Consider the following 27,470-nt stretch of genomic DNA (forward strand, 5'->3'; position numbering starts at 1 on the left):
AAAGAAGAAGTGGGCAGTATTAGCTCCTGCAAATGTAAACAAACTTGTTTGCTTGAGCAATTGGCTGAACAAGGAGTAAGACTGAGTGGACTTGCAGGCTCTAAAATTTTACATTGTTTTATTTTTGAATGCTGTTATTTGTACATAATTCTACATTTGTAAGTTAAACTTTCATGATAAAGAGATTGCACTACAGTACTTTTATTAGGTGAATTGAAAAATACTATTTTTTTTACAGTGCAAATACTTGTAATCAAAAATAACTATAAAGTGAGCACTGTACACTTTGTATTCTGTGTTGTAATTGAAATCAATATATTTGAAAATGTAGAAAACATCCAAAAATATTTAAATAAATGGTATTTTATTATTGTTCACAGTGTGAATAAAGCTGCTCCATGAATGCCAACAACAACCTGGAAGTGTTTTTCGTCATGCCCCTCAGCAATCTGCCCTCAAAGAAACTGTCATGTCCCGCACTGTTGCAGTTCTTCCTGAGGTTCTGATAATATCAGAAAATCATGCATCCTGTATTTGCAACATTCATGACAATAGTACAGAGCTGTGCCAACTCTATGCTTCTATCACAGAGGGTGGACACCAAACAGTGCTACATGGGTTTGTGGGATCATAAAGAAAGGTGCAAAAATTATGGGATACGGATGCATTCTGGGATGGAGAAAGTTGTGAGAGGGGAATTTGATCCCTCACTCCCAGAGTTCACTGTGTGACTCATTTCTGCCCAACAATACATTGTGAAAACTTCCCAGAAGGCATTTTGCCAGACTGGGATACCTACCCATTGTGTGCAGCACTTTGCATTGACACAAACTCTACTAGTGAGTACATGAAAATCCAATGCAAGCGGCCAAGTGTGTGCTCACAAGTGACATACTAACTGTGGCAGCTGTACGCCAGCTTAACTTTAACATGTGTTTATAAAGTTTGTAGTGTAGACGTGGCCTAAGTGTTCATAATAAATTAGGAATACAAAATTAATGATTAAAAAGGATTAAAAGGTTGCAAAATCAAGTACTTTCAAGTCAGGAAATGCCAAAATGAACATTGCCCTTGCAACATTAATTTACCCCCACCCCACATGCATATACACTATGATACAGTCTTTAGTTACATGCAGAAGTGACTGTGAAAAATTTGGCATACATGACTTGTCCAGTGTCACACAGAAACTTGGTGACAGAGGCTGGGATAAAATTCAAGCCTCCAGAGTGGCATTCATCTGGTCTAACCATTAGACCATTCTGTCTCTTCCTGCAGTCCCCTGCCTCATTCACTACCCATCTTCCAGCTTCCTACAGACAATAGCCTCCTTCATTACACAATCCTTATTCATCCCCAGATCAGATCCATTCTGTGCACTCAATGAATGTCCTGTGTAAAAAGTAATATGGGATCATGGAATTAAAGGCTGTATTATAAATAATGCATATAAACAACATAAGAATGGCCATTCCGGGTCAGACCAAAGGTCTATCCAGCCCAGTATCCTGTCTACCAACAGTGGCCAATGCCACTGGGGTGACCTCTGCTGCTGCCACGTCCCTCACCCCCTCAGATTCTGGGGGAGCCCCCCCAGCCAGCGGGGTGGGGGAACAATGGCCAATGCCATGTGCCCCAGAGGCCGTGAACCTAACAGGTAATGATCAAGTGATCTCTCTCCTGCCATCCATCTCCACCCTCTGACAAACAGAGGCTAGGGACAACATTCCTTACCCATCCTGGCTAACAGCCATTAATGGACTTAACCGCCATGAATTTATCCAGTTCTCTTTTAAACACTGTTATAGTCCTAGCCTTCCCAACCTCCTCAGGCAAGGAGTTCCACAGGTTGACTGTGCACTGAGTGAAGAACTTCCTTTTATTTGTTTTAAAGTTGCTACCCATTAATTTCATTTGGTGGCCCCTAGTTCTTATATTATGGGAACAAGTAAATAACTTTTTCTTATTCACTTTCTCCACACCACTCATGATTTTATATACCTCTATCATATCCCTCCTTAGTCTCCTCTTTTCCGCGCTGAAAAGTCCTAGCCTCTTTAATCTCTCCTCATATGGGACCCGTTCCAAACCCCTAATCATTTTAGTTGCCCTTCTCTGAACCTTTTCTAATGCCAGTATATCTTTTTTGAGATGAGGGGACCACTGTACGCAGTATTCAAGATGTTGGAGCACCATGGATTTATATAAGGGTAATAAGATATTCTCCGTCTTATTCTCTATCCCTTTTTTAATGATTCCTAACATCCCATTTTCTTTTTTGACTGCCGCTGCACACTGCATGGACGTCTTCAGAGAACTATCCACGATGACTACAAGATCTTTCTCCTGATTAGCTGTAGCTAAATTAGCCCCCATCATATTGTATGTAAAGTTGGGGTTATTTTTTCCAATGTGCATTACTTTACATTTATCCACATTAAATTTCATTTGCCATTTTGTTGCCCAATCACTTAGTTTTGTGAGATCTTTTTGAAGTTCTTCACAGTCTGCTTTGGTCTTAACTATCTTGAGCACTTTAGTATCATCTGCAAACTTTGCCACCTCACTGTTTACCCCTTTCTCCAGATCATTTATGAATAAGTTGAATAGGATTGGTCCTAGGACTAACCCTTGGGGAACATCACGAGTTACCCCTCTCCATTCTGAAAATTTACCATTTATTGCTACCCTTTGTTCCCTGACTTTTAACCAGTTCTCAATCCATGAAAGGGTCTTCTCTCTTCTTATCCCATGACAACTTAATTTACGTAAGAGCCTTTGGTGAGGGACCTTGGCAAAGGCTTTCTGGAAATCTAAGTACACTATGTGCACTAGATCCCCCTTCTCCACATGTTTGTTGACCCCCTCAAAGAACTCTAATAGATTAGTAAGACATGATCTCCCTTTACAGAAATCACGTTGACTTTTGCGCAACAATTTATGTTCTTCTATGTGTCTGACAATTTTATTCTTTACTACTGTTTCAACTAATTTGCCCGGTACTGATGTTAGACTTACTGGTCTGTAATTGCCAGGATCACCTCTAGAGCCCTTCTTAAATATTGGCATTACATTAGCTATCTTCCAGTCACTGGATACAGTAGCTGATTTAAAGGACAGGTTACAAACCGTAGTTAATAGTTCTGCTATTTCGCATTTGAGTTCTTTCAGAACTCTTGGGTGAATGCCATCTGGTCTTGGTGACTTGTTACTGTTAAGTTTCTCAATTAATTCCAAAACCTCCTCTAGTGACACTTCAATCTGTGACAATTCCTCAGATTTGTCACCTACAAAGGACGGCTCAGGTTTGGGAATCTCCCTAACATCCTCAGCCATGAAGACTGAAGCAAAGAATTCATTTAGTTTCTCCGCAATGACTTTAAGTGCTCCTTTTGTATCTCGATCATCAAGGGCCCCACTGGTTGTTTAGCAGGCTTCCTGCTTCTGATGTACTTAAAAAACATTTTGTTATTACTGTGATACAGCATGGCCAGAGGGCAGCAAAAGACTGTTTTTTGGAGCCTTGCTCCTTGTAGAGGGAACAAAGTTTGCTATAAATTAATTAGAGCACCTGAAGCCAATTAGAGCACCTCAAGCCAGTCACATTATAAAAAACCCCTGCTTCAATCAGATAAGTGGAGGAGTTGAAACAGAGTGGATTGGTGTTGGAGAAGAGGAGAGTTTGGAGAAGTGCTGTGGTGGGCTAAGAAGACCAAGACCGTAGGTAAAGAGACACCTGGTTTGTGCAGAGGGAGGGCAGGAAGCCCTACAAGCTGAAGGGCAGGAGAGGGAAGTAGCCAGGGGAAGGAATTGCTAGTTCTAGTGGTTTACTGCTATCCCTATGGCCCCTGGGCTGGGACATGGAGTAGAGGGTGGGCCTGGGTCCCTCCCTCGCCACTCCCCTCCTCTAGGACACTCGTGGGGCAGTTAATACCCCAGTTCAGGGGCAAGAAATGGTGCCCTGAACCTCCCCCCACCCCCAAGAGGAGAAAGCATGAGACCTGTCATTGTAGTGCTGGAAATTTGCCACATTACCTTTTGAGTTTTTGACTAGCTGTTCTTCAAACTCCTTTTTGGCTTTTCTTATTACATTTTTACATTTAATTTGGCAGTGTTTATGCTCCTTTCTACTTACCTCACTAGGATTTGACCTCCACTTTTTAAAAGATGTCTTTTTATCTCACTGCTTCTTTTACATGGTGGTTAAACCATGGTGGCTCTTTTTTAGTTCTTTTACTGTGTTTTTTAATTTGGGGTATACATTTAAGTTGAGCCTCTATTATGGTGTCTTTGAAAAGTGTCCATGCAGCTTGCAGGGATTTCACTCTTGTTACTGTACCTTTTAATTTCTGTTTAACTAACCTCCTCATTTTTGCATAGTTCCCCTTTCTGAAATTAAATGCCACAGTGTTGCGCTGTTGAGATGTTCTTCCCACCACAGGAATGTTAAATTATTATGTTATTATATTATGGTCACTATTTCCAAGCAGTCCTGTTATAGTTACCTCTTGGACCAGATCCTGAGTTCCACTCAGGACTAGATGGAGAGTTGCCTCTCCCCTTGTGGGTTCCTGTACCAGCTGCTCCAAAAAGCAGTCATTTAAAGTATTGAGAAATTTTGCCTCTGCATTTTGTCCTGAGGTGACCTGTACCCAGTCAATATGGGGATAATTGAAATCCCCTGCTATTATTGAGTTCTTTATTTTGATAGCCTCTTTAATCTCCCTTAGCATTTCATCATCACTATCACTGTCCTGGTCAGGTGGTCGATAATAGATCCCTACTGTTATATTCTTATTAGAGCATGGAATTACTATCCATAGAGATGCAATGGAACATGTGGATTCATTTAAGATTTTTATTTCATTTGATTCTACATTTTCTTTCATATAATGTCACTCCCTCTCCCCTGCACGACCTGTTCTGTCCTTCTGATATATTTTGTACCCCGGAATGATTGTGTCCTGTTGATTGTCCTCACTCCACCAGGTTTCTGTGATGCCTATTATATCAATATCCTCCTTTAACATGAGGCACTCTAGTTCACCCATCTTATTATTTAGACTTCTAGCATTTGTGTACAAGCACTTTAAAAACTTGTCACTGTTTATTTGTCTGCCCTTTTCTGATGTGTCCGATTCTTTATGTGAATGTTTCTTGTCTGATCTGGCCCATACTTCATCCTCTTCCATCCTCTCCTCTTGACTAAAACCTAGAGAATCTCTATCAATAGACTGGCCTCTAAGAGATGTCTCTGTCCGATCCACGTGCGCCTCTGCAGTAATCAGCTTTCCCCCATCTTAGTTTAAAAACTGCTCTGCAACATTTTTAAAGTTAAGTGCCAGCAGTCTGGATCCACTTTGGTTTAGGTGGAACCCATCCTTCTTGTATAGGCTCCCCCTATCCCCAAAGTTTCCCCAGTTCCTAATAAATCTAAACCCCTCCTCTCTACACCATTGTCTCATCCACGCATTGAGACTCTGAAGCTCTGCCTGCCTACCTGGCCCTGCGTGTGGAACTGGAAGCATTTCTGAGAATGCCACCATAGAGGTCCTGGATTTCAGGCTCTTTCCTAGCAGCCTAAATTTGGCCTCCAGGACATCTCTCCTATCCTTCCCTATGTCATTGGTACCTACATGTACCACGACCACCGGCTCCTCCCCAGCACTACACATAAGCCTATCTAGATGCCTCAAGAAATCCGCAACCTTCGCTCCAGACAGGCAAGTCACCATACGGTTCTCCCGGTCATCACAAACCCAGCTATGTGTGTTTCTAATGATTGAATCTCCCATTACTAACATCTGCCTTTTCCTAATGACTGGAGTTCCCTCCCTCGGAGAAGTAACTTCAGTGTGAGAGGATACCCCAACACCATCTGAAAGGAGGGTCCCAACTATGGAAAGATTTCCCTCTGCTCCTGTTGACTGCTCTCCTTCTCTGGGCCTTTCATCCTCCTTAACAGCGCAGGCACTGTCTGACCGGAGGTGGAACAAGACTACAGTGTCCCGGAAAGCCTCAACAACATACCTCTCTACTTCCCTTAGCTCCTCCAGTTCTGCCCCCACTCTGCTGCTGGGCTTCTCCCTGAATTCTCTCCTACAGCTACTTAGGTTAATGATAGGGTTTTTGTTTAAATCAAGAAGTTTTGATTATAGTTTAGTTTAAAGGTTTTAAAGAATGGCAAGTGTACCTCGCCCCCTTCTCACTCCCCTTCCAAACTTCCTCTCAAAACTCCCTCTTAGCAGTCCCTGGTTGCTTGCTCACTGCTTTATAAATCCCTGGCCCCCTGACTAAGGCTCAGCCAATGAACAGACGCTTCTAGATTTCAAACCTTGTTTAGGAGCTCACAGCTTCCAACTGCCGGCCACAGCACACAGTCCTTCAGACAGACAAAGACAAGCTCAGCACACCGCAAGTGACCCCTAAACACAAACACACACTACAGACAGCCACTTACTCCAAGGGTCCCATATTTGCTCCTCCTTCATCTGGAGAACTCCATCTCGAAACTCCCTGTTAGCAGTTCCTGGTCACTACACAAGAGGAGTTAATTTAGGTAGCATGGGCAACATTTTATTCTGGCATTTCCTAACGTGAGAGTGTTTGACATTGGGATCTTTTTATCCTTTTTAATCTTTAACTTCATATTTCCTAATTTTTTTATGGTTTAGTTTATCGATGAGAGCAACTTTACCTAACATTTAACAAAGCTTTTTGTTTATAAATTTCCTTAGTTTTATAATGTGTGCTATTTTAAATAATAAAGCATTTACAGATTTGTTTAAGATGTTAAGTTTTCACATCATAGGGGGGAAAAAAAGAATTTTTTTTTTAAAAACAGAAAACAGGAGGAACTCGTGTCTATAAGTTCTCTCTTTTTGTGAAAGGTAAATATTCAGAAAGCTATAGCCCCGCAATTTCCAAGCAGCATCTAAACAATATTTGTGAAAAAGAAATTGCAGTTTTGAATCTTATTTTCATGCAGCCCTTGCTGAGGACAGTAACAATTACCCTTTGAATAGAAACAATATAACTTACCCTAGTACAAACCCAAAGAAGCAGAGCAGGAGCTGATCCAAACCCAATCTGCTTTCATTACAGCTCTTCCTGAAATCTTATCATGTAATAATGTTATGTTTAGCTGACAGAAATCAGTTATCGAAGACAGCTGTTGCCATGACAACCAGGGCACAAGTGATTCTCCCAAAGTATGCAAATGAACTGGAAGGAGTGAGGGATAAATGGCTGATATTCTCGGATGTCACAATATCTCAGATGTCACAATACAAGGTCCCCCACAAAAGGCTCTTAAGCAAAGTAAGCTGTCATGGGATAAGAGGGAAGGTCCTCTCATGGATTGGTAACTGGTTAAAAGATAAGACATAAAGGACAGAAATAAATGGTCAGTTTTCAGAATGGAGTGATGTAAATGGTGTCGCCCAGGGGTCTGTACAGAGACCAGTCCTATTCAACATATTCATAAATGATCAGGAAAAAGGGGTAAACAGTGACGTGGCAAAATTTGCAGATGACACAAAACTACACGAGATAGTTAAGTCCCAAGGAGACTGAGAAGAGCTACAAAAGGATCTCACAAACCTGGGTGACTGGGCAACAAAATGGCAGATGAAATTCAATGCTGACAAATGCAAAGTAATGCACATTGGAAAACACATCCCAACTATACATATAAAATGATAGGGTCTAAATTAGCTGTTACCACTCAAAAAAGAGATTTTGGAGTCACTGTGAATGGGTCTCTGAAAATATCCACTCAATGTGCGGCGGCAGTCAAAAAAGCAAACAGAATGTTGGGAATCATTAAGAAAGGGGTAGATAATAAGACAGAAAATATCATATTGTTTCTATACAAATCTATGGTACACGCACATCTTGAATACTGCGTGCAGATGTGGTTGCCCCATCTCAAAAAAGATATATTGGAAAAGGTTCAGAAAAGGGCAACAAAAATGATTAGGGGTATGGAAGGGCTGCCATATGAGAAGGGCTGCCATTTAATATGGACTTTTCAGCTTGGAAAAGAGACGACTAAGGGGGGATATGATGGAGATCTATAAAATCATGACTGGTGTGGAGAAAGTAAATAAGGAAGTGTTATTTACTCCTTCTCATAACACACAAACTAGGGATCACCAAATGAAATTAATAGGCAGCCATTTAAAACAAGCAAAGGGAAGTATTTTTTTCACACAACACACAGTCAACCTGTGGAACTCCTTGCCAGAGGATGTTGTGAAGGCCAAGACTATAACAGGGTTCAAAAAAGAACTGGATAGGTCCATCAATGGCTATTAGCCAAGATTGGCAGGGATGTTATCCCTAGCCTCTGTTTGCCAGAAGCTGGGAATGGGCGACAGGGAATGAATCACTTGATGATTACCTGTTCTGTTCATTCCCTCTGGGGCACCTGGCTTTGGCCATTGTTGGAAGACAGGATACTGGGCTAGATGGACCTTTGGTATGACCCAGTATGGACATTCTTATCTTCTTAATATTACCGCTCGGGCAGTAGAAGGCGACAAATTTGCACTATGTCGACAAAATCAGGTTTTTCCAGTTTTCCTAAATTTCCTAAAGTCAACAACATACAAACACAAAATACATACTGGAGATTGTTGCACACACATTAATTAGCAGCTAAAATCTGGTTCAAATTCCCTATGGCATGTTGACAAAAAAAATTCCTAGTGAAAGATTAGATACTGAGGTACAGAAAATTCTGACCCAATCTTAACTATGGTCTCACTATTGTGAGACTATAATATAAAATATATCAAGTCCGATCATATATGATAGCCTATTGGGGAAAAGTGTAGATGCATGCTCACACTCTCACTTCTCTGCCTCTTGCAAGGACAATGTTAACAAATAGGATAGAGCAGAAAAGAAATATCTTCAGATCATATCTCACTGTTCATTAACCAGGAAGAAATCTGCAGGAAATGAAGGAAGCTAGTAATAGCTTCACAATCAAACCACCTTCAAATCATCTGACAAGTACTAATTAATGACAGGATTCAGAGTAGCAGCCGTGTTAGTCTGTATCCACAAAAAGAAAAGGAGTACTTGTGGCACCTTAGAAACTAACAAATTTATTTGAGCATAAGCTTTCGTGAGCTACAGCTCACTTCATCGGCTGCATGCCAATTAATTAATGTTACTTACCTCAAATGCCCACACCCAGTATAATTTACACTCTCTCTCTCTCTGTGAAATGAGTGGGCGATTGGATGCAGAAGATAAGCTAAATGGATTGTGTGATGATGCACTCATCAGCATATGGAGAAATGTATGCTAGGCAACCAACAACAAAGACTGAGGCTATCTCCACAATACAAATAAACACAGGTTATGTGTCAGCATTTAACAATGTCATCAATAACCTGTAGCTAACACAACAGTTGGTCCTTGAGTTCAGTAAAGCAGAGCTGTTATGGGTTGGCAAAGGCAAAATAACATATTCTTAATGTTGTCCATGCAAAATCCTTTTGGCCATTACTTGTCTGTAATTCTCTTCACACCCACAATGTAAGCTTGAGTGTTACACTGCCATGAGAACTGACAACACAGTAAGATTCAGTTTGTGGGAGGTTGCCCTGCTTGATCCACCATGAGGCATCCAGAAGTGGTGGTGAGCTATGGGGAAAGAATAGAGAACACAAGATTGATGGTGAAGGAGAGACATGCAGGGAAAGCCCAAGGATCTCTAGTGTTGATCCTCTGCTGCTCTGAGCTTTTCCTGCTACTGACATTTGTTGGGAAACGCTTGGGGATTCTGCTCCATACAGATGAAATTATGTGTCCTACATATAACTTGGTAACGGCCAGTATGGACATTCTTATATAAGCAGTTTAGTCATATTATCAGTTTAAGGTTTCACATTAAGGGACTGTTTACATCATTGACAATACTCACATTGCTTAAATGGGAGCCTGACGGAGCGCTAAGTATTATTTAATTATTCTGTAGTAATGTGGCTACAAGAGGTTATACTATTCTGTATATATTCATTACAGTGGAAGTGTTGCAGTATATGTTGACATATCACTGTGTCACACAATGGTTATATTTGTGATAAGTGTCACAAACCTAAGAAGATTGGGAATCAATGCACTAGGTCATATTTGTATCAACATCAATGTAACAAGCCCAAGTTGATTTAGGCCACACACAGACAAAAGTATGACAAGGTCCAAACAATATTTTTTTCCAAGCTTAAATCCTTTATAAGAGTACACACTTATCAGGACTACCATATACATATGTTTGCTGTGCACGAGCACACACTCTGCCATGCACATGGTGTTGTGTGTGTGAAGGTGCTTACAAGCGTGGTCATCATGTAAATCGGAGCAACAATGATTTGACATAACCAGCAGATTGGCATACTTTGTAGAACAAAGAAATCCATATGAAATAAATGCTGTAAATGTATCCAGATCATAGTAACTTTGAGCCACCATTAGTGGAGGAGCTGAAAATGGTGATGGGATGTGAGGAAAGTGAAGAGTTTGAGTTAGTTCATGCAACCAATATCAGTTTTCCGAAGTATACAACAGGATATAACATTCCCACCATATAAACCTAATATTCCTAGTGTGCTTTCAACAGTCTCCAGCAGACAGCAGTTCACAAATATGCATCGTTAGCGTTATTTCTCCCATAATGACAGATACCGAAACACCAGGTTAAGAGCTCGCAAAAAGAAAATGAGTACTTGTGGCACCTTACAGACTAACCAATTTATTTGAGCATAAGCTTTCGTGAGCTATTTGAGCTTATGCTCAAATAAATTGGTTAGTCTCTAAGGTGTCACAAGTACTCCTTTTCTTTTTGCGAATACAGACTAACATGGCTGTTACTCTGAAACAGGTTAAGAGTTGTTGCTGCTGCCTAAATGTAAGAACAACAGTCATAAGTAATAGTTTTAATTTAACAATCATAGGCCAGTAATTCACTGTGGGTAGACAGTAGGTGCAGATCCACCGGTAGGTGCATTCCTGGACAGCATGGGATATGGTATCACACAAGTCAGGGAAGGGAAATAGACAGACAATAACCATTTGCACCTACATGAACATTTTCATACAAGGATCTCAAAGTACTTTACAAAGGGCATGATTAACAGATAACTATGCCTATAATGCATAGTGCAGTACAAAGGAACCATAGGCTCTCATGGAAGGAAAATACTTGTAATATTAAAAAAAAAACTTATGAAAACTAGCATTCTAAATAAACACTTACTGGTTGTCATTTAAAACTCCATTGTATAAAGGGGGTCAAATCTCAGATGATTTAGATCACTCTAAATTGTCCCTCAATCCAGCGGGATTACATAGATGATCTGGACTTCCTAATGATCATCCTTTCTCTCCTATGTGCTATTAGGAACCTGTGCAGCTCATAATTCCAATTTTCTTTTACTTGAGGCTTGCAAGGCTGAAATAAAAAAATGATGAACAGACTCAATGAATAGACAGAGCCTCTCCTCTGCAGATATCAAAGCCCTTGGAACATAACGACTGTTGTAATTATCTCCTGTCTAGAGATGAGAAAATTAAGTCACAGACAGGTTAAGTGATTTGCCGAGGTTATATGACAGTCAGCGATACAGTTGGGAATAGATTTTAGGATGCTTAATCCCCAGTCCTGTGCCCTGTATTTACTAGGCCATGTTGCATCTACAATAGCCCTTTAAATATCCTCATTTAGCTGGCTTGAAAACAGACTCCTAACCGAGTTGGATCAGCCCCTAGAATTGATGTCAAATTCCCAAATGTAGGGAAAAAATGGAACTGGAATTCCTGATTTCCAGTGTGAATTCATTAAGTTTTCCCCATACATTCCTCAGCACGCAGCTAACACTCCGAACTCCATCACTCCTCCTTACTTGTTTTTTATGTTCTAGTTTTCATATGCTACAACCATAATGTTATAGCAAATGCCTCCAATATTTCTTTTGTATCATTCATCGGCATTTTCATTTTTGACTTGATATCTGGAAATACGGTTGGTGTGACTAACTGTAATCCACCACAGGAGTTTTGATGGGTCTCTGTGTAACCAGGTAGGGGACAGTGGTCAGTCACCATCTCAAATTCTCAGCCATACAGGCATGGTTAGAACTTTAATAGAACCACACATTAGCAAGCCATGACTTCTCTACCAGGACTTAGGCTATCTTTTGAGGAAGTAATTTCCTGTAAATGTATCCCACAGGACATTCTTCCCCTTTGTCATACACTTGCCGGAATACCTGCTGCAAACCAAAATTCAGTGTCTTATGCACCACACACTTCTGAGTGCAATTTGGTTTACTGAATACTGATAACCTGCAGAGCTTGCTCTTAGAAGTTATGAAAGTTGTTCACTCTTGTTTCTCTACATCAGCTTCACAAGGTGGGTGAAGTGATATCTTTTATTAGACCAGTTTCTGTTAGTGAGAGAGAGATGCTTTCGAGCTTACACAGAGCTCTTCTTTAGGTCTGGCCTTGTCAGTTTGTCATAGTTTCCTCTTAGATCAGGCAGACACAGCCATAATTGTTTATGACAAAACCTACAGTCCCCAAGAAAGCCCTTTGTAATGGGTGTGGGCCAATCTTGGAGCATCCACTTTGGCTGGCTTCAGTTTAAACCACACTCCATTCTGTGTCCTAAATTCAACACCTAGGCCATGACAAGTGTGATAGTGTTCTGCCCTAGCAAGCAGGCCTGCTTGCAAAAGCCTGGCAAATGCTGTCTATATGTTGCAAGCGGCCCATATGCATCTATGCTTTATCAGCATTATATTTACCACCCTTTGGAATGTAGGTGTGTTCCTCAGACTCAAAAGAAACATCAAGAATTCAGCAAAAGCAGATGATGTTACAAAAGCAGATTTAGTAGTACTATATGTTGCCAAATACACCTACCAGTACCTATTTATTAGATCAGTAGCTGACACATGCTTGGCTTGGCCCAACCTGTTCAATAAACTGTTACAAGCACTGAATAAGAGTTAATCAACACTTGGTTTATAATTGTCCACACAAATTGTGCGATCCTAATGTAGTAATTTACCCTACCAAGGAAGATCAAAGGCTTGCTGAAGGTTTAAAGTGCAGTTCCACTCTCAGAAGTGACATTGTAAAAAGCACAGTTCAGCTACAAGATTATGCCATGCCATAGTAAATGTGCTCAGTTTACAAGAAACTGTTTCTTAAACAACCAATTCTGCAAGCTCATCTTGGGCTCAGAGTCAAGCTGGGTTCTTTTCTTCTAACTCAACATCATCCATAATAAAGGTACTACCAGCTAAATTAAATCTTGAGTGACACCTGTTCAATCCTACACAACTCCAGGGCCTTCAATAGGTTTGCGAGATAATTAGAATGTATTAAATAATTCTGTTGATGATGCACAAGGAATAGGGTTGCCAACTTTCTATTGGCACAAAACCGAACACACTAGCCCTGCCCCTTCTCTGAGGCCCTGTCCCTTCCATGAGGCCCTGCCCCTAACTCACTACATTTCCCCCTTCCTCAGTGGCTCACTCTCCTGATCCTCACTCACTTTCACTGGGCTGGGACAGGGAGTTGGGTGCGGGAGAAGGTGAGGGTTCTAAATGCGGGTGCAGGCTCCAGGGTGGAGCCAGAAATGAGTGGTTGAGGGTGCGGGACAGGGCTCCAGGCTGGGTCAGGGAGTTGGGGTGTGGGAGGGGATGATGGTTCCGTCTGGGGGTGCAGGCTCTGGGGTGGGGCTTGGGTGCAGGAGGGGGCTCCAGGTTGGGGGTGGGGCCGAGGGATTCAGAATGTGGGAAGGGGCTGTGGGTTGAAGGAGGGGGTTTGGATGTGGGAGGGGTGAGGGCTCTGGGCTGGGGGTGTGGACTCTGGGGTGCAGGACGGGGCTGTGGGTTTGGGGGGGCTCAGGGCTGGGGCAGAGGGTTGGGGCTCGGAGTTGGGGTGTGGGGTGCGCGGCTCCTGGTCAGCGGCACAGTGGTGGGACTAAGGCAGGCTGTCTGCCTGTCCTGTGTCACTGCGCTGCACCCCAGAAGCGGACAGCAGGTCTGGCTCCTAGGCGGGATGGGGGGCAGGAAGCTCCTCGGTGCACGCTGCTCTCGCCTGCAGGCACCACCCCGCCCAGCTCCCATTGGCCGGGGGCAGCACACAGAGCCCCGTGGCACCCCTGCCTAGGAGCTATTCTCTGTCACTGCATTTATTTATCCTTACTATCATCACAAACAGAGATGGAGAAGGGTTAACCCTGGCCATTCCTTGAAAGTTTAGGTAGGTCCTGTAACCCAAGAACCTCTTCATGCCAACTGGAAAGGGGGTTATAGGAATCTCTTGGTTCTGGTATGTACATTCTGGTTCCCCAAAGAGTGTCATGTGAGGTCTTAAATGAAAGCCGGTGTCACACTGGTCATTAATATCATCGTGAAACTATGGACAGATGCTATGCAAGGTAATATATATGTATAATGAGAATATGTTCTTAAAATCTGTATCAAGATATTAGTCATCAGCAGAGGTGAAAAATGGGTCTTCTGTCAGACAAGAGATGTTTATCCATCTATCCGTTTACATGTAAATTGAGTATGGTTTCACCTATCACCAGTCTGAACTGAATACAAATGAAAAGATTGTCAAGACTTCAGAGAAAAAAGTCTAACTGGAAGACAAAAACACAAGACTCCTTCACATGAAGGGCAGGTGGTGGTAAGGTGCCTCACAACCTGGGGTACCCATGGGAAGAATCACAAGCTCCCACTTATCCCCAAAGACCCAGAATCTGGGGACCATGTTACAGTCTGTTTCTCTGCAGACCCTTTGTCTCTCTGCCTCCCTACAACAGGCTGCTGTTTTTAACCATTTTCAAGTCCTTTGTTTAAGATCTTCTGTCTGGTCTCCCCTGAAATTTCAAGCTGGGACCTTGTTGATTTGACCTAATTTGATTTTGATTCGATCACTATATTGCTTAATTCTTAATTCAGTCATGTTATAAGTAGATTCATTTTAGCGATCTGCCTGCTTGATTTTATTTGTTTCCTTATTAACTTTAATACAGTTAATAAAAGCACACTGAGTCATATTTCTTTCAATAAGTAACATGGGCCAGAACCATTTAGAATCTAAGTGAGTACCAGCCATAGGCGCTGACTCCATGGGTGCTCCAGGGCTTGAGCACCCAAGGAAAAAAAATTGTGGGTGCTCTGCATCCACTGGCAGCCCTACAGGTCAGTACCTCCCCCTCCCACTCTATGCCTCCTGCCCACCGGCAGCTGCACCAATTGGCTCCTCCCTCCAGCGCCTTCCACAGATCAGCTGTTCCGTGGCGTGCTGGGGGAGAGGGGGAGGAGCAGGAGCAGCGGGTGGAAAGAGGCAGGGCCGGGGCAGGAATGGGTGGGGGTGAGAGGAAAGGGTGGAGTGGGGGCAGGGCCTGGGGTGGAGCAGGGGTCAAGGGCCACCCCAGAATCTGAGTAAATCAGCACTTATAGTACCAGCTGGTCCATTTAGGAGCCTAATTAGCTTGGCTCAGAACACAGCAACAACCACCTCTTGCAACTTCTATTTGTTTTGCTTCCAGCAGACTGTAATGGTTAAAATGACTAATATCAAATTATTTACTGAACATGTTAAAACACTCCTCTGGAGACAGATCAATGGATATCTATAGGTCAGTGGTCCCCAAACTTTTTGTCACCCCCCCCTTAACTGTAATGCAATCTGTTCATAACACCCCGGGAGCCAGGGCCGGAGGCTGGACCTGAGGGTGGGAGCAGAAGTCACAGCCGGGAGTGGGGCTGAAAGCCAGGACTGGGAACCGTGGCCGGGAGCTGGGCCTTGGTTGGGGCCAGGGAGCCGAAGCCAGGGCCTTGACTGGGGCCAGAGCGGAGCTGGGGGCATAGCGGAGCTGGGTGATGCTCCCTCCCCACCTACCATGGGGACTGGCCCAGGCCCCCCTGAACATTCCTCTGTGCCCTCTGGGGGGCACACCCTATTGTTTGGGGACCACTGCTAGAGATATAGATCATATTTAAAAATTAATATATAGCTGCTAACAGACATGGTTTTGGGTGTGAAAGGTAAGGCCATGACTTCTGTGCTTATAATTTCTTTTATTCTTTGTTTCACATGGGTAATGGAAATACCCAAAAGTGTTACATGAGAACCTTAACAATCTGCATTAATGTGGGGCAGCCCAGGCATGGACTAACGGGGACTAAGGATTAGCAAGTGCACCAGTGTGACTACTGAGAATGATGCCATGCTTCCTATTAGCCAAAAGGGAGCCCCAGGTAACCCCTGCCTCGCTCTTGGAACTATCTAATCTCCAAGGCAGGATAATTTATTTCTCCTTCTTCTTTTCTTTCTCTGTGACAGGGCTCTTCCTGCTGCTGAGTCTGACAACATCAGGGGGGCCAGGCTAGGCTCTGGCTGGTGTCATAGCAGATGCAGTGAAGCTGCCAGGGATATGGAAAAGAAGCCAAAGCAGGTGGCTTTAGCAGCTGCTGATGGAGTCCTGCAGACCCTTAAAAAGAATATCATCATTTTTCCTTAATAGCAGCTCTCAAGGCTGCTGTTGCCTCTGTGCTTTCTACAGCTCAGAGCCCAGCTGCTGCTGAGGAGAGAGGAGGTGGTGCTTTATAATCTCCTCCGCACAAGCCCATTAACGTACGCTGTGACATCATCTCCTGGATTCCTCCTTACCCCTGCAGCAAATACAGCACAGCTGGGAGCACTGGGGCCCAGATTTTGAATGGTACTTAATCGTTGCTCTGCTCAGTGTTGCAAGGCCTAAGTAACTCAGATGGCCACGTCCCATGTTCAAAAGTGATTTTAGGCACTTAGGTGCCTAATTTTCATTGAAAGTCAATGGGCTTGAGAGTCTAACTCAGTCTCTCCCCACCAATCCCACTCTCACAAGCATCAGCCTCTGGGAGGAGGAAATATGGCAGGCTCTGTGTTAAGGTTTACCCAGCAACAGAGGCATAGCCACGGTGTAATATGGCAACAACACCCTAACATCCCCTATGAAGCTTAACATTACCCACACTGGCATCATCCCAGCTGAGCAGCAAAACCTCACTGTTCTGTACCTTCTACTGTAGATTTGTGAGTCTGTGTCTTACTGAAATGCAGATTAATGAGGGTCTCCAGTTCTTTAGACAGGTAATTCTTTGTAAGGGTTCTATAAAATAGGTTTGAGAACAAAGTGTTTAAATTTTTAGCCAGTTATAAATAGCAGCTGTAGGGTAGCAGCTTTATTGTATTGCTGCAGGATCATGGTTTCAGGAAGCGCTATGAGATAACCACTTTTCGGTACATTCTCCTCCCCAAGCCTGTGCCTCACGTAGTACGGGTGCATACTCAGTTTAGAGAGCTTTATTGTCGTAACAATCTGACTGTTAAGTGTGTATACTTCATGGGCAACTGACTCAGATGCGCACACTAGGCAGCATATCACAGCATAAAGTCTGCCCCAATAATGCTTCTACTGAATTGTTCATTACTGTAGCAACCACACCTGATTCTGTGAGGGAGACACCTTGTACATACCATTATGTAAGCGTCACAGCATAACGAAGGAGTGCCTAGAAGAAACTGAGTCTGAAGATTAGGACAGCCAACCTGTATTCTGCAAGATGAGACAAAGAACCTTTGCACATCAGTAGAGATTTTACAGACACTAGTAGTTGTAACAACCAAAGCACATCCCTACTTTATTTATGGACTAAATGCAACAAGTTGCTCTCATCTCCCCACACTGCCACCATATCAGATCCACATCCAGGAGTGATACTACCTTCTCTTTAGTGGCTTTAAGTACAATTCTCTGAGTGAGGTCCCCACCCGTAGCAAAGGTTATCTGATGATTTTCGAGCAATCTGCTCCTCTCTGGATGCTCCCTATTGCCCCATTTATACTTTGTATCCTCCTGATCTCATAAATTCAAGGGCAGTGACACAGGTAGTTATTTTGTCCCACATCTTCCATTTCTGGTTGAGAGTTAATTTTCCACATCCAGCAACACATGCCTTGAAAAAGGCCATGTACCACCAGGCTGACTATCAATGCACTCTCACCTTTAATTCTTTTTCCGTTTTGCAGAGCACCACATCCTAAGGGCTGCTGGATTTGGAGACACCAAGCACCATCTGCGCATCCCTTTGATCTGCACACCACACGGCAGTTTGTGTGACACACACACACACGCACGCACACACACACGTATTTCAGGTTGTTTGCCTGCAACAAAACAGATTTGCCTATCAGACACATCTCTCCTTGTGACCAGAGGACCAAAATGGTATTTTCATTCGTCAGGAAGACTTAGTGCTGACCCACAGCATGGTGACAGTGTACAGTTGTTGCTGGCGGCACACTCATGCACAATAGTGAGGGAACGACTAATACTGATTGCAACCCACGGGATATAGGTATTGCTGTACTTCATGAGCTGTGACAGATTCCTGTGCAGTTAGAGGAAAGGCACTCCAGCCCAGCTTTCATTCTACCTTTTGCCACCTGTGTCCCCACAACAGGCACTTATCTCATTTGCTGGTTACTATATCCTGGCTACTATATCCTACAACCTGATTCAAAGCTGTACTGCACTCTTGCTGACCTGTAGCTATAACACGTCCCTTTATTTTACCCCAGATGCTGCATTAGGCATGATCTGCACACAGCATAGCAAATATTTCACAGGCTGTAGATTTTTCCAGTTCAGACTAAGATTTTACACTTCCCTCCATTATGCTTATTCACTAAAACAACAGATCATTCCAGATATTTGCGGTATGTGTGTCCTGTATGTCACAGAAACACAGGATCCTAGTTTATGCCATCTAGTCTGAGAAACCTGGTCTGCTCTATAATTTTTCCCTCTGCATCAGATCATGCAGAGTTAAAGAGAGATTTTACCAACTGACTAGATCCCTGATGCTCTGGAAGCTACTGATTATACACAAGTTGCATACAAATAAAAATAAGTGAATTCTGCAAAAAAAAATAAAAAGTATTCACAAACATTTATTCAAATTTATAATCCAGTTCATTTTGATTGTTCTCCCCACTTTTTGTGTTTGTAAATATTTTACCAAACAAGTTTACAGGGGTGAACAGTCACATAAAATTCCCTTAAAATTAGCAGCTTGACTTTGTAAACATGATCATGGAAAGTGACACGGTGCTTGTAGCACTTACAGGGACATCTGTGAGAGCTTGGAATGAATCTCCATACTATCAAGCACATTATTTGCCCAGCTCTAGTGTGTTTAATGCCCATTTTATGCTACCAAAAAAATGTCATTGTCAGAGGAATACTTAGACTCCGTGACTCTTGATAAAATGGTTTCTCTGCCACAGGGTAGACATGACTGACCCATGGTGAACTGCATCCATTACCCCTCATACTCTAAGCCTGGGTTACAAGCACCACACCTGGATCTCCAGGAAGTGAGCAGTTTAAAGTACGACCGTGAGAGCTAGACCATAACAACAAATAAAGACAAAAGTCATCAGCACAAATAAGGAGTATACTGGACCTTCAGCACCTTAGAGTTAATTTTTACCTAATCAGCTTTTAGCTGAAATGCTTTTAGAGTTTTGTGCGTGTAACATTTTTTGAGAGAATTATAAATGAAAACTGTGTACTTTGGAGAATTATAAATGAAAACTCAAAATAAATAACTATTAAAAATTAGGTCTGTATTTTAAATATAGGCAGGTTCTTGGACTGTACTGTAACGGTTAGCCATCCACTCCTATATTACATTTCTTTTACATTCTTCTAGCCCAGAAGGTCAATGAATATGTTTTATGATAAAATGCTGTATGCTAAGTGTAGCCCATAACTAGCTTAGTTTTTTATTATATTCATCAGTAACAAAAGGAACCTACAGGCCTGTACCCTGTAAGACATTAGCTTAAGCAGGTTAGCATAAGTATAGCCAAGCACAGTAGACCTGTGACCCTTGGCATAGATGAATGACCTGACAGTTACCCTTAGGTTTTGGGGAACTAGGAATAGCTTGCTCAATAGCAGGAGTTGGAATATAACGATATCAGGCAACCGCAGGAATACTGAAGTGATACTGGACTTGGATATTTTAGGACAGAAATGTTGGCAGATGTCTAACCTCAAACTTGCTTGAGCCATAGGTGGCATATATGATAATTAATTAAATTGCATTAATAAGTTAACTTATAGGATATTTAAATGCACTCCAATATTATAAGGGTGAGGAAGTTAGATTTGGACTTGGAAAGCTCGGCATTAGAATGAATATTTGTGATAGTGTTCAGGCCTTGTAATAGGCCAAACCACCATGTGGATGAGGTTAGCTTTCCATCATTTGACCCTTTAGCTATATTCTTATCTGCCACCAATCTTGGGCATTGGGGAACCTGGACTATTGGACTCACTCAGCATGCCAGAGGCAGGGCTGGTCCTTTGTCTCTTACCACCGGTCCTCAAGGAAGGGTGTAAGTATATAAGTCTAAGAGCATATGCAAGGGAATGATACCACAGATATCCCCAATACTGTATTATTCCTGTCTGTGTATGTGGTTTGGAGCTTTTCTGTCTCTAGTACTGGTTTTAATAAAAATTACCAAGGCTTGGCTTTGCCCTCAGTGTGAGTGTCCTTGCCATAGATCCCGAGGCTCCCAACGAGATACTGAATGTATTGGTTTTAGTTCTCTGTAGTCTGATTCTGGGACAAGAACCCTCTTACACCCAGCTCACTAATCAGGATCAACAGGCAATCAATACAATTATTATTAACCCTTAAAAAGGATCAGGCAACATACATTTTGGAAACAACAAAGTTTTATGCATGTACAGAAAAGCCTCTCTCTGTAGAAGATTTCCCCAGGCTAACTCTGAAGCGGGTGTGGCAGAGCTTAAAAACTAAAACACAGTTTGTAGGGGGGAAATACCCACAGAAAGGCCTTCATGAAATCTCATCTAAATGCATGGATAGGGGTTTATGGTGTCCCTTCAGTTGTAAAATTGTTTTCATTAAGTCTTTTTTCTAAAGTATGCAAAACCTTTGATCATTGGAGCTATAGGATTAAAATTAGTGTACTGTTTTTAATGACAAAAGAAAAATTTCATAATCAGGGTGGAGTGAAAGCATACAGACTATAAAGGCTGTCCCAACCCCACAATTCTCACTCCTGCTGAATTCTGTTAGTTGTTCTGGGTTTCGTGAGTCAGGTAAGTACGATCTGAATTTATTACACGTTTAAAATCTCTTATATTAATTTGCCGTTTTCTTTTGGAAGTGGGTTGAACCCATCATATTGAAGAAAAAGCCCACTGTACCTGTGGGTTAACAGTTAAGGATAACATATTCACTGCTGAGATGTTAGTGGGAAGAGAATTATTGGCCCAATAGGAAAAAAAAATCAAACAAACCTGTATACCTAGTCGATAGTTTCAATATATTAGAGGAGATTTACATTTTCACCTGTTGATAACTGCTTGGTTAACATAATCATTTCCAATCCAAAAACTGCACTTATAATAAACAATTGTTGCTTATACTAACTACTTGCCCTCTTCATCCAAAACAGACACATGCTACCTGGAATGAAATCCATCACTGATTTTTTCCTTCTCTTTAAACATTCAAATGTCGGGTTTTGGTTTTGTTTTCACAGTTATTCTTCAAGAATATAAACAGAAATATGGAAAATTTACTTGATGGTAACCTTTTAAAATATTTCACCCAATATGCGTTGATGGAGGGTAGTACCAGCGCGCTGTCCATTGATGGACTGAAAAACCTGCTTCAAAATCAATTTGCACAATATCTGCAGGTAAGTGTAGCCCAAGCAGCATCAATTGTACTCTGTGGAATGGGTGGAAAAATGTAAATATAGGCCCTGATCCTGCAAGGCAGAGCCTTATGCCCCCATTGACTTTAATGATCATTGTCAAAGGGTCAGTATGTGAATCCACCACTCGCCTTAGTGAGCAGTTACTCACAATGGACAACTATGTGAGTACGGAGTTCACAACTTGGCACTATGAAAGAAATACTTTTAATGTATTTTATAAGGTGTTCTGAAGGCAAAGTTGCACCAACTGGATCATATAAAAGATTCCCCACAGTCTATATACTGTATCTAGGGTGACCAGACAGCAAGTGTGAAAAATCAGGACACGGGGTGGCGGTTATAGGCGCCTATATAAGAAAAAGGCCCAAAAATCGGGACTGATCCCTATAAAATCAGGACATCTGGTCATCCCAACTGTATCTTGATTAATCTCAGAGGATCTTTAGACTTTTAATACTAGGTAGACTTTGACTGGTAATTATTCAATTCTGAAAACAGAAGTATCAGAACTTAGGTGAGAAGTCTGAAGAAGCTGGTAAATAGTTGAAGATCCTGCTGTAATGGAAATGGAGATAATAATTCTCTGTGATTTCAAGAAAAGTGCAAAGGCAAAAAATCACCACCACCACTTGATCTGCAGAAATGTCCATATGACACCATTTGGGGGTTTCAAGAATGATCAGATTTTGGAAGATTAACTGGAGTTGGATTCTGACTTCAGTAGGACTCCAAACAGTTTCCTTTGCTGGAGTGGACATTTAGATGTTAAATGTGGGTGTGTTGAATCAATGTTGGTACATTTTGTCAAAGGCCTGAACTCAGTGGAAATTCCAGAATTTTGTAAATAACAAAAATCCACTTTATTCATTTTGCTACAATTTGTTGGATGGAGAAAAATCTGTTACATGATCCAGTATATGCAATTAAGCCTAGTGGAAAAACCATAAAGTATAAAAAAGTGCTTCCTTATCAAACAATTATCATAATTTATAGTCATAATTTAGTTAATTGGAAACAAACCTGTAAGTCTGCTCAGGTGCTTTCTTACTAAAACTTTTTTATATCAGTCATAGCTGGTTCAGCCTTGGAGGAAAATAAATCCAGATTTGACTGAACACTCACATTTCACCTGTCTTATCAATGATTTCTATTTGCAATTTGGATAGTAGATTTTTGTAGCATTTTCCCTTTTTGAAGAAATGTGCAACTTGTTTGACACTGAAATAGATATAAAGTATGACACAACAAAAAAAAGCAGCTTAAATCACAATCAAAATTAGGTTTATCCCGCTTTATAAATTTGACTTATTAACAAGAATGTTTTCAGAAAATTCACGGCACCAGAATGTCATGTGCACTTTCATAATACGGACTGGACTAAAAGCAGTTGATGCTCTTAGCTAGATTTTCCACATTTGAACAATTTTGCTAATACAATACAGAGTATTCTAAATACGGGGGGAACAGTCCTGTCTCAGGGCCTGATCCAAAGTCCAGTGAAGTCAATGGGATTCTTTCAACTGATGTAAGTGGGCTCTGGGTTAGACCCTGAGATAGCACTGTGTGGTAGATGTTGACTTTTAATGGTGGCCACTGTAGCTCAGTGAGTCTATGCTACTGCTCCTATCATTCTTTCCCCATCTTTGTTATATAGTCTGAACTCAATTTACCTACATCAGAATGAAAGCCTAGTCATAATGAAGCCTTGCTGTAGAGATTTGTTCAAGAACCTCTGGCGTGTTTGGTTGCACTGAGTCCACTGGCTCTTGCACATGGGGACATTTTGATTTCTTGATAGTCTGTGAGAATTTTAACTATTTCTTAGGAATGCTCTTCTATAGTGAACGGCAGATGATTGCTCACACTGTTCAGAGGACTGGTACATCATTGATAACAACTTTAGCAGACTGTGGACATTGCATTTCTTGGTTAGTCAATATAACAATCTCACACACACACACACGACATGTACTTACTGATAGATCCCATAGTAGTAGCAACACCTCCATAGTAACATTGATAGTTAGCCTACTTTATGGGCTATGTTTCTTATCAGGAAGGATCTGTGACCATTAATTTTTTTACTTAACTAGTTAAATTATTTTTCCATAAAAACAGGGTGCATTCTCTCTCGATAACATAATTAAATCGTTGGACAAAAATAATGATGGGAAAGTCAGCTTTGAAGAATTTGTGTCCATTATAAAACGTGTAACTGGCACAGGCCAGTAAGACAAAAGGAGGACCACTACCACTGGCAAAAGAAGAGAGAAAAAACTTGGCATTCATAAAAAGTATATATTATATATATGTATTTACAGATTTACTTATTGTGATAACATTATCAGCAGATAATAAAGATGTTCTTTATTGTAAAAGGATTGGTCTCCTTGTACTGTATTTCCTATATACTGGTTATCAACACACACTAAGCAGGTCCACTTCCCAGTTATTTTAGAATTAACATTTTTATTTCATGCTACAAAAACATGATGTGAGGAAATGGCCTTTATATAGCTCCAGCTTTATGTGGGGGTAGTACTTTGACACATGGTACAGTTTAAATCGGGGTGGGCAAACTTTTTGGCCCAAGGGCCACATCAGGGTTCCAAAACTGTATGGAGGGCTGGGTGTAGTGTACTAAATTGCTCCTCATAGGAATGTGCTACTTACGGTGTACTACTTACGGCTGCTGGTGCTCTGAGCGGCCTGGTAAGGGGGCGAGGAGTGGGGGGGTTGGATAAGGGGCAGGAGGTCCCGGCGGGCAGTAAGGGGACAGGGAGCAGGGGGTGGTTGGATAGATGTGGGAGTCCTGGAGAGCCTGTCAGGGGGTGGGGTGTGGATAGGGGTCAGGGCAGTCGGGGACAGGGAGGATTGGATAGGGGCTGGGGTTCTGGGGGATGGGGGGGGCTAGAGGCGGGGGGTCCCGGGAGGGGGCAGTCAGGGGACAAGGAGCAGGGGGGGTTGGATAGGTCTGAGGGGGCAGTCAGGGGGCGGGAAGTGGTGGATAGGGGGCAGGAGCCAGGCTGTTTTGGGAGGCACAGCCTTTCCTACCCAGGTGTAGTATATTAAATTGCTCCCCGTAGGAATGTGCTACTTACAGTGTACTACTTACGGCTGCCAGTCCTGGTGCTCTGAAAGTAGCACATTCCTACGGGGAGCAATTTAACCTGGTAGTGGCTCTCACAGCCGCGTGGCCCGGCAGGAACTCACAGCCGTGCCGCCCAGAGCGCTGATGGCACATGAGCTGAGGCTGTGCGGGAGGGGCTGCGGGCGAGCCTCCCTGGCAGGGAGCTCAAGGGCCAGGCAGGACGATCCTGCGGGCCAGACGTGGCCCGTGGGCCATAGCTTGCCCACCTCTAGTTTAAATTCATGGTTTTGGAAGGAATATATGGCCATATACATTAAGGTCGGTCTATCACTCCCAGCAAGGATTGTTCACTACAGTATATACTAGTCAATTCAATTTAAGTCAGGACACACATCTCAATATAGTCAAATATCTGAATTAGATATATTTAAGATTTGTATGTTAAATACAAACTTACCCATATTCTATTTACTATTTAAAAAAAATATTTTCCTCAATAACATGCACAAAATATACCTAACAAAAATAGCTGTACTTAGGTGAATCAAGTAAAAATCTGTAAGGAATATCATAACTGTATACATACAAAATTAATTATATAAAATCTAAGATCAAATATGGCCTGCATATTACAGTAGAACCTGAGAGTTACAAACACCTCAGGAACGGAGGCTGTTTGTAACTCTGAAATGTTCATAACTCTGAACAAAGCATTATGGTTGTTCTTTCAAAAGTTCACAACTGAACGTTGACTTAATACAGCTTTGAAACTTTACTGTGCAGAAGAAAAATGCTGCTTTTAATCATCTTAATTTAAATCACAGGGTTGGAAGGGACCTCAGGAGGTCATCTAGTCCAACCCCCTCCTCAAAGTAGGACCAAACCCCAATTTTTGCCCCAGATCCCTAAACAGCCCCCCCTCAAGGATTAAACTCACAACCCTGGGTTTAGCAGGCTAATGCTCAAACCACTGAGCTATCCCTCCCCACCCGAACAAAATGAGCACAGAAACAGTTTCTTTACCTTGTCAAATCTTTTTCTTTTAACTTTCCCTTTATTTTTTTAGTAGTTTACGTTCAACAAAGTACTATACAGTATTTGCATTTTTAATTTTTTTTTGGTCTCTGCTGCTGCCTGATTGCATACTTCCAGTTCCAAATGTGGTGTGTGGTTGACCAGTCAGTTCATAACTCTGGTGTTCGTAACTTTGAGGTTCTACTGTATCACAAATGTGTCTGTGACCTCTGCTCTGATGGCCTATGTTCTAACAGGATATATTCATTAAACCATTCTGACACTAAAGGTTTCAATTCCTTCTTTCACATATTCTTGCTATTGACAATATAATAATAAAATATCTTTGATATTCGTTTACTTTAACAACTTTAAGTTACAGTTAAGAACTAATTTAAAAAAAACATTATTAGGGTTAGAAAGTCAAGGACACAAAGTTAGGAAATGTCAGAATTAAAGTTGTTTATGCATCCTTCATTTGTCCTGCTTCTGCATATGCATTATGGTACAGCATTTAATTTCATGATTACGTTCTATTTATTTTCCACAGGACCCAGAAAAAAACATTTGATGATGAATTAGACGGATGGTCAGTACATTACAGTACATGGCTACAAGCAGAGCATCCACCATTCTCTCTGCTGGCATCATGTTCTGCCTTATGACAGACAGTACAAAGAAAAAATGTTCCAAAAATATACTTCACTGTTTACATTTTTAAAGTAACGTTTTGCTCCTTCTGGGAACCTTATAGCAAGCAACATTCACCGCAACTATGAGAGACAGGTCTGGATTGCAGTTGGGTGGGATGATGTTTGTATTATTGTGAAAATCCTTTCACCAATACAGCTAGCTGTTCCAATTCGAGAGCAGATCTCTTTGCTACAATGAAACTTCCAAACACCTGTTCTTTAAGGGAGATCTGACCCTTTACCCTTTAAGGGTCCAGTCCTGAAAGGTGCTAAGTATCTTCAACTCCCACTGAAGAAAGGGGATGTTGAAAGTGCTCAGCACTTCATAGGAAACACCAAACATGTTTCTGAATCAGGCCCTAAATTGGGAACAACTTACAGTACATGGCTACATAGCTGCAGAGAGTAGATGAGACATATTTCTATTGGTTCAGATCCTAATTCCTGTCAGTCTCATAGAGGGGACATCTTATATGCATTTTTTTTAATGGATTTGAGGTGGCCCTGAAAAATATTCAGAGTGGGAATACTCTAAAGGAAGGGAGATTTCACTCTTTCACAAAAGTGGTAAGACATTTTTCTGGTTTGGCTATCGTGACAAAGTTCCTCCTCTGCCTTGGTGGGTCCTGCGCTTATTGGTGGATTTGCTTCCTCAGAGGTTCACAGCAGCCCTCAGTTTGGCCACTTTCGTCGCTCAAATCTGCCGTTCACTCAGTTAGCCTCATCAATGGCCAGCATGGGGAAAGGAAGAAGAACAATCCCCGCAGTCTCTGCTGATCCACCTAGTGGATCAGGGAACAGGCCAGAGATCTTCC

The 27,470-nt window shown here is 41.9% G+C and overlaps 1 protein-coding gene across 23 annotated transcripts in view; it reads right to left on the reverse strand.

The window, feature by feature from the left end:
• Positions 1–27,470, reverse strand: part of CTPS2 (CTP synthase 2) — a 144,718-nt gene that overhangs the window by 62,141 nt on the left and 55,107 nt on the right. The window contains exons 15-18 of one of the 23 annotated variants that reach the window (XR_012160270.1): positions 18,093–18,255; positions 11,273–11,467; positions 7,042–9,660; positions 263–1,392 (exon numbers count right to left, since the gene is read on the reverse strand). The exons of 16 other annotated variants lie outside the window; for them this stretch is intronic. Coding sequence is in view for 3 of the 7 variants with exons in the window: in XM_073355966.1 (XP_073212067.1) it covers positions 17,601–17,644; positions 18,093–18,255 (207 nt within the window). In the remaining 4 variants the exon portion in view is untranslated. Of the gene's footprint in view, positions 1–262; positions 1,393–7,041; positions 9,661–11,272; positions 11,468–17,565; positions 17,645–18,092; positions 18,256–27,470 lie in introns of those variants that run through there. 6 more of the 23 variants (XR_012160272.1, XR_012160274.1, XR_012160273.1 and 3 more) reach the window with 6 other exon arrangements.

This window comes from Lepidochelys kempii, chromosome 1, assembly GCF_965140265.1.
Source record: "Lepidochelys kempii isolate rLepKem1 chromosome 1, rLepKem1.hap2, whole genome shotgun sequence".
In the NCBI taxonomy this organism is placed as follows: Eukaryota; Metazoa; Chordata; order Testudines; family Cheloniidae; genus Lepidochelys; species Lepidochelys kempii.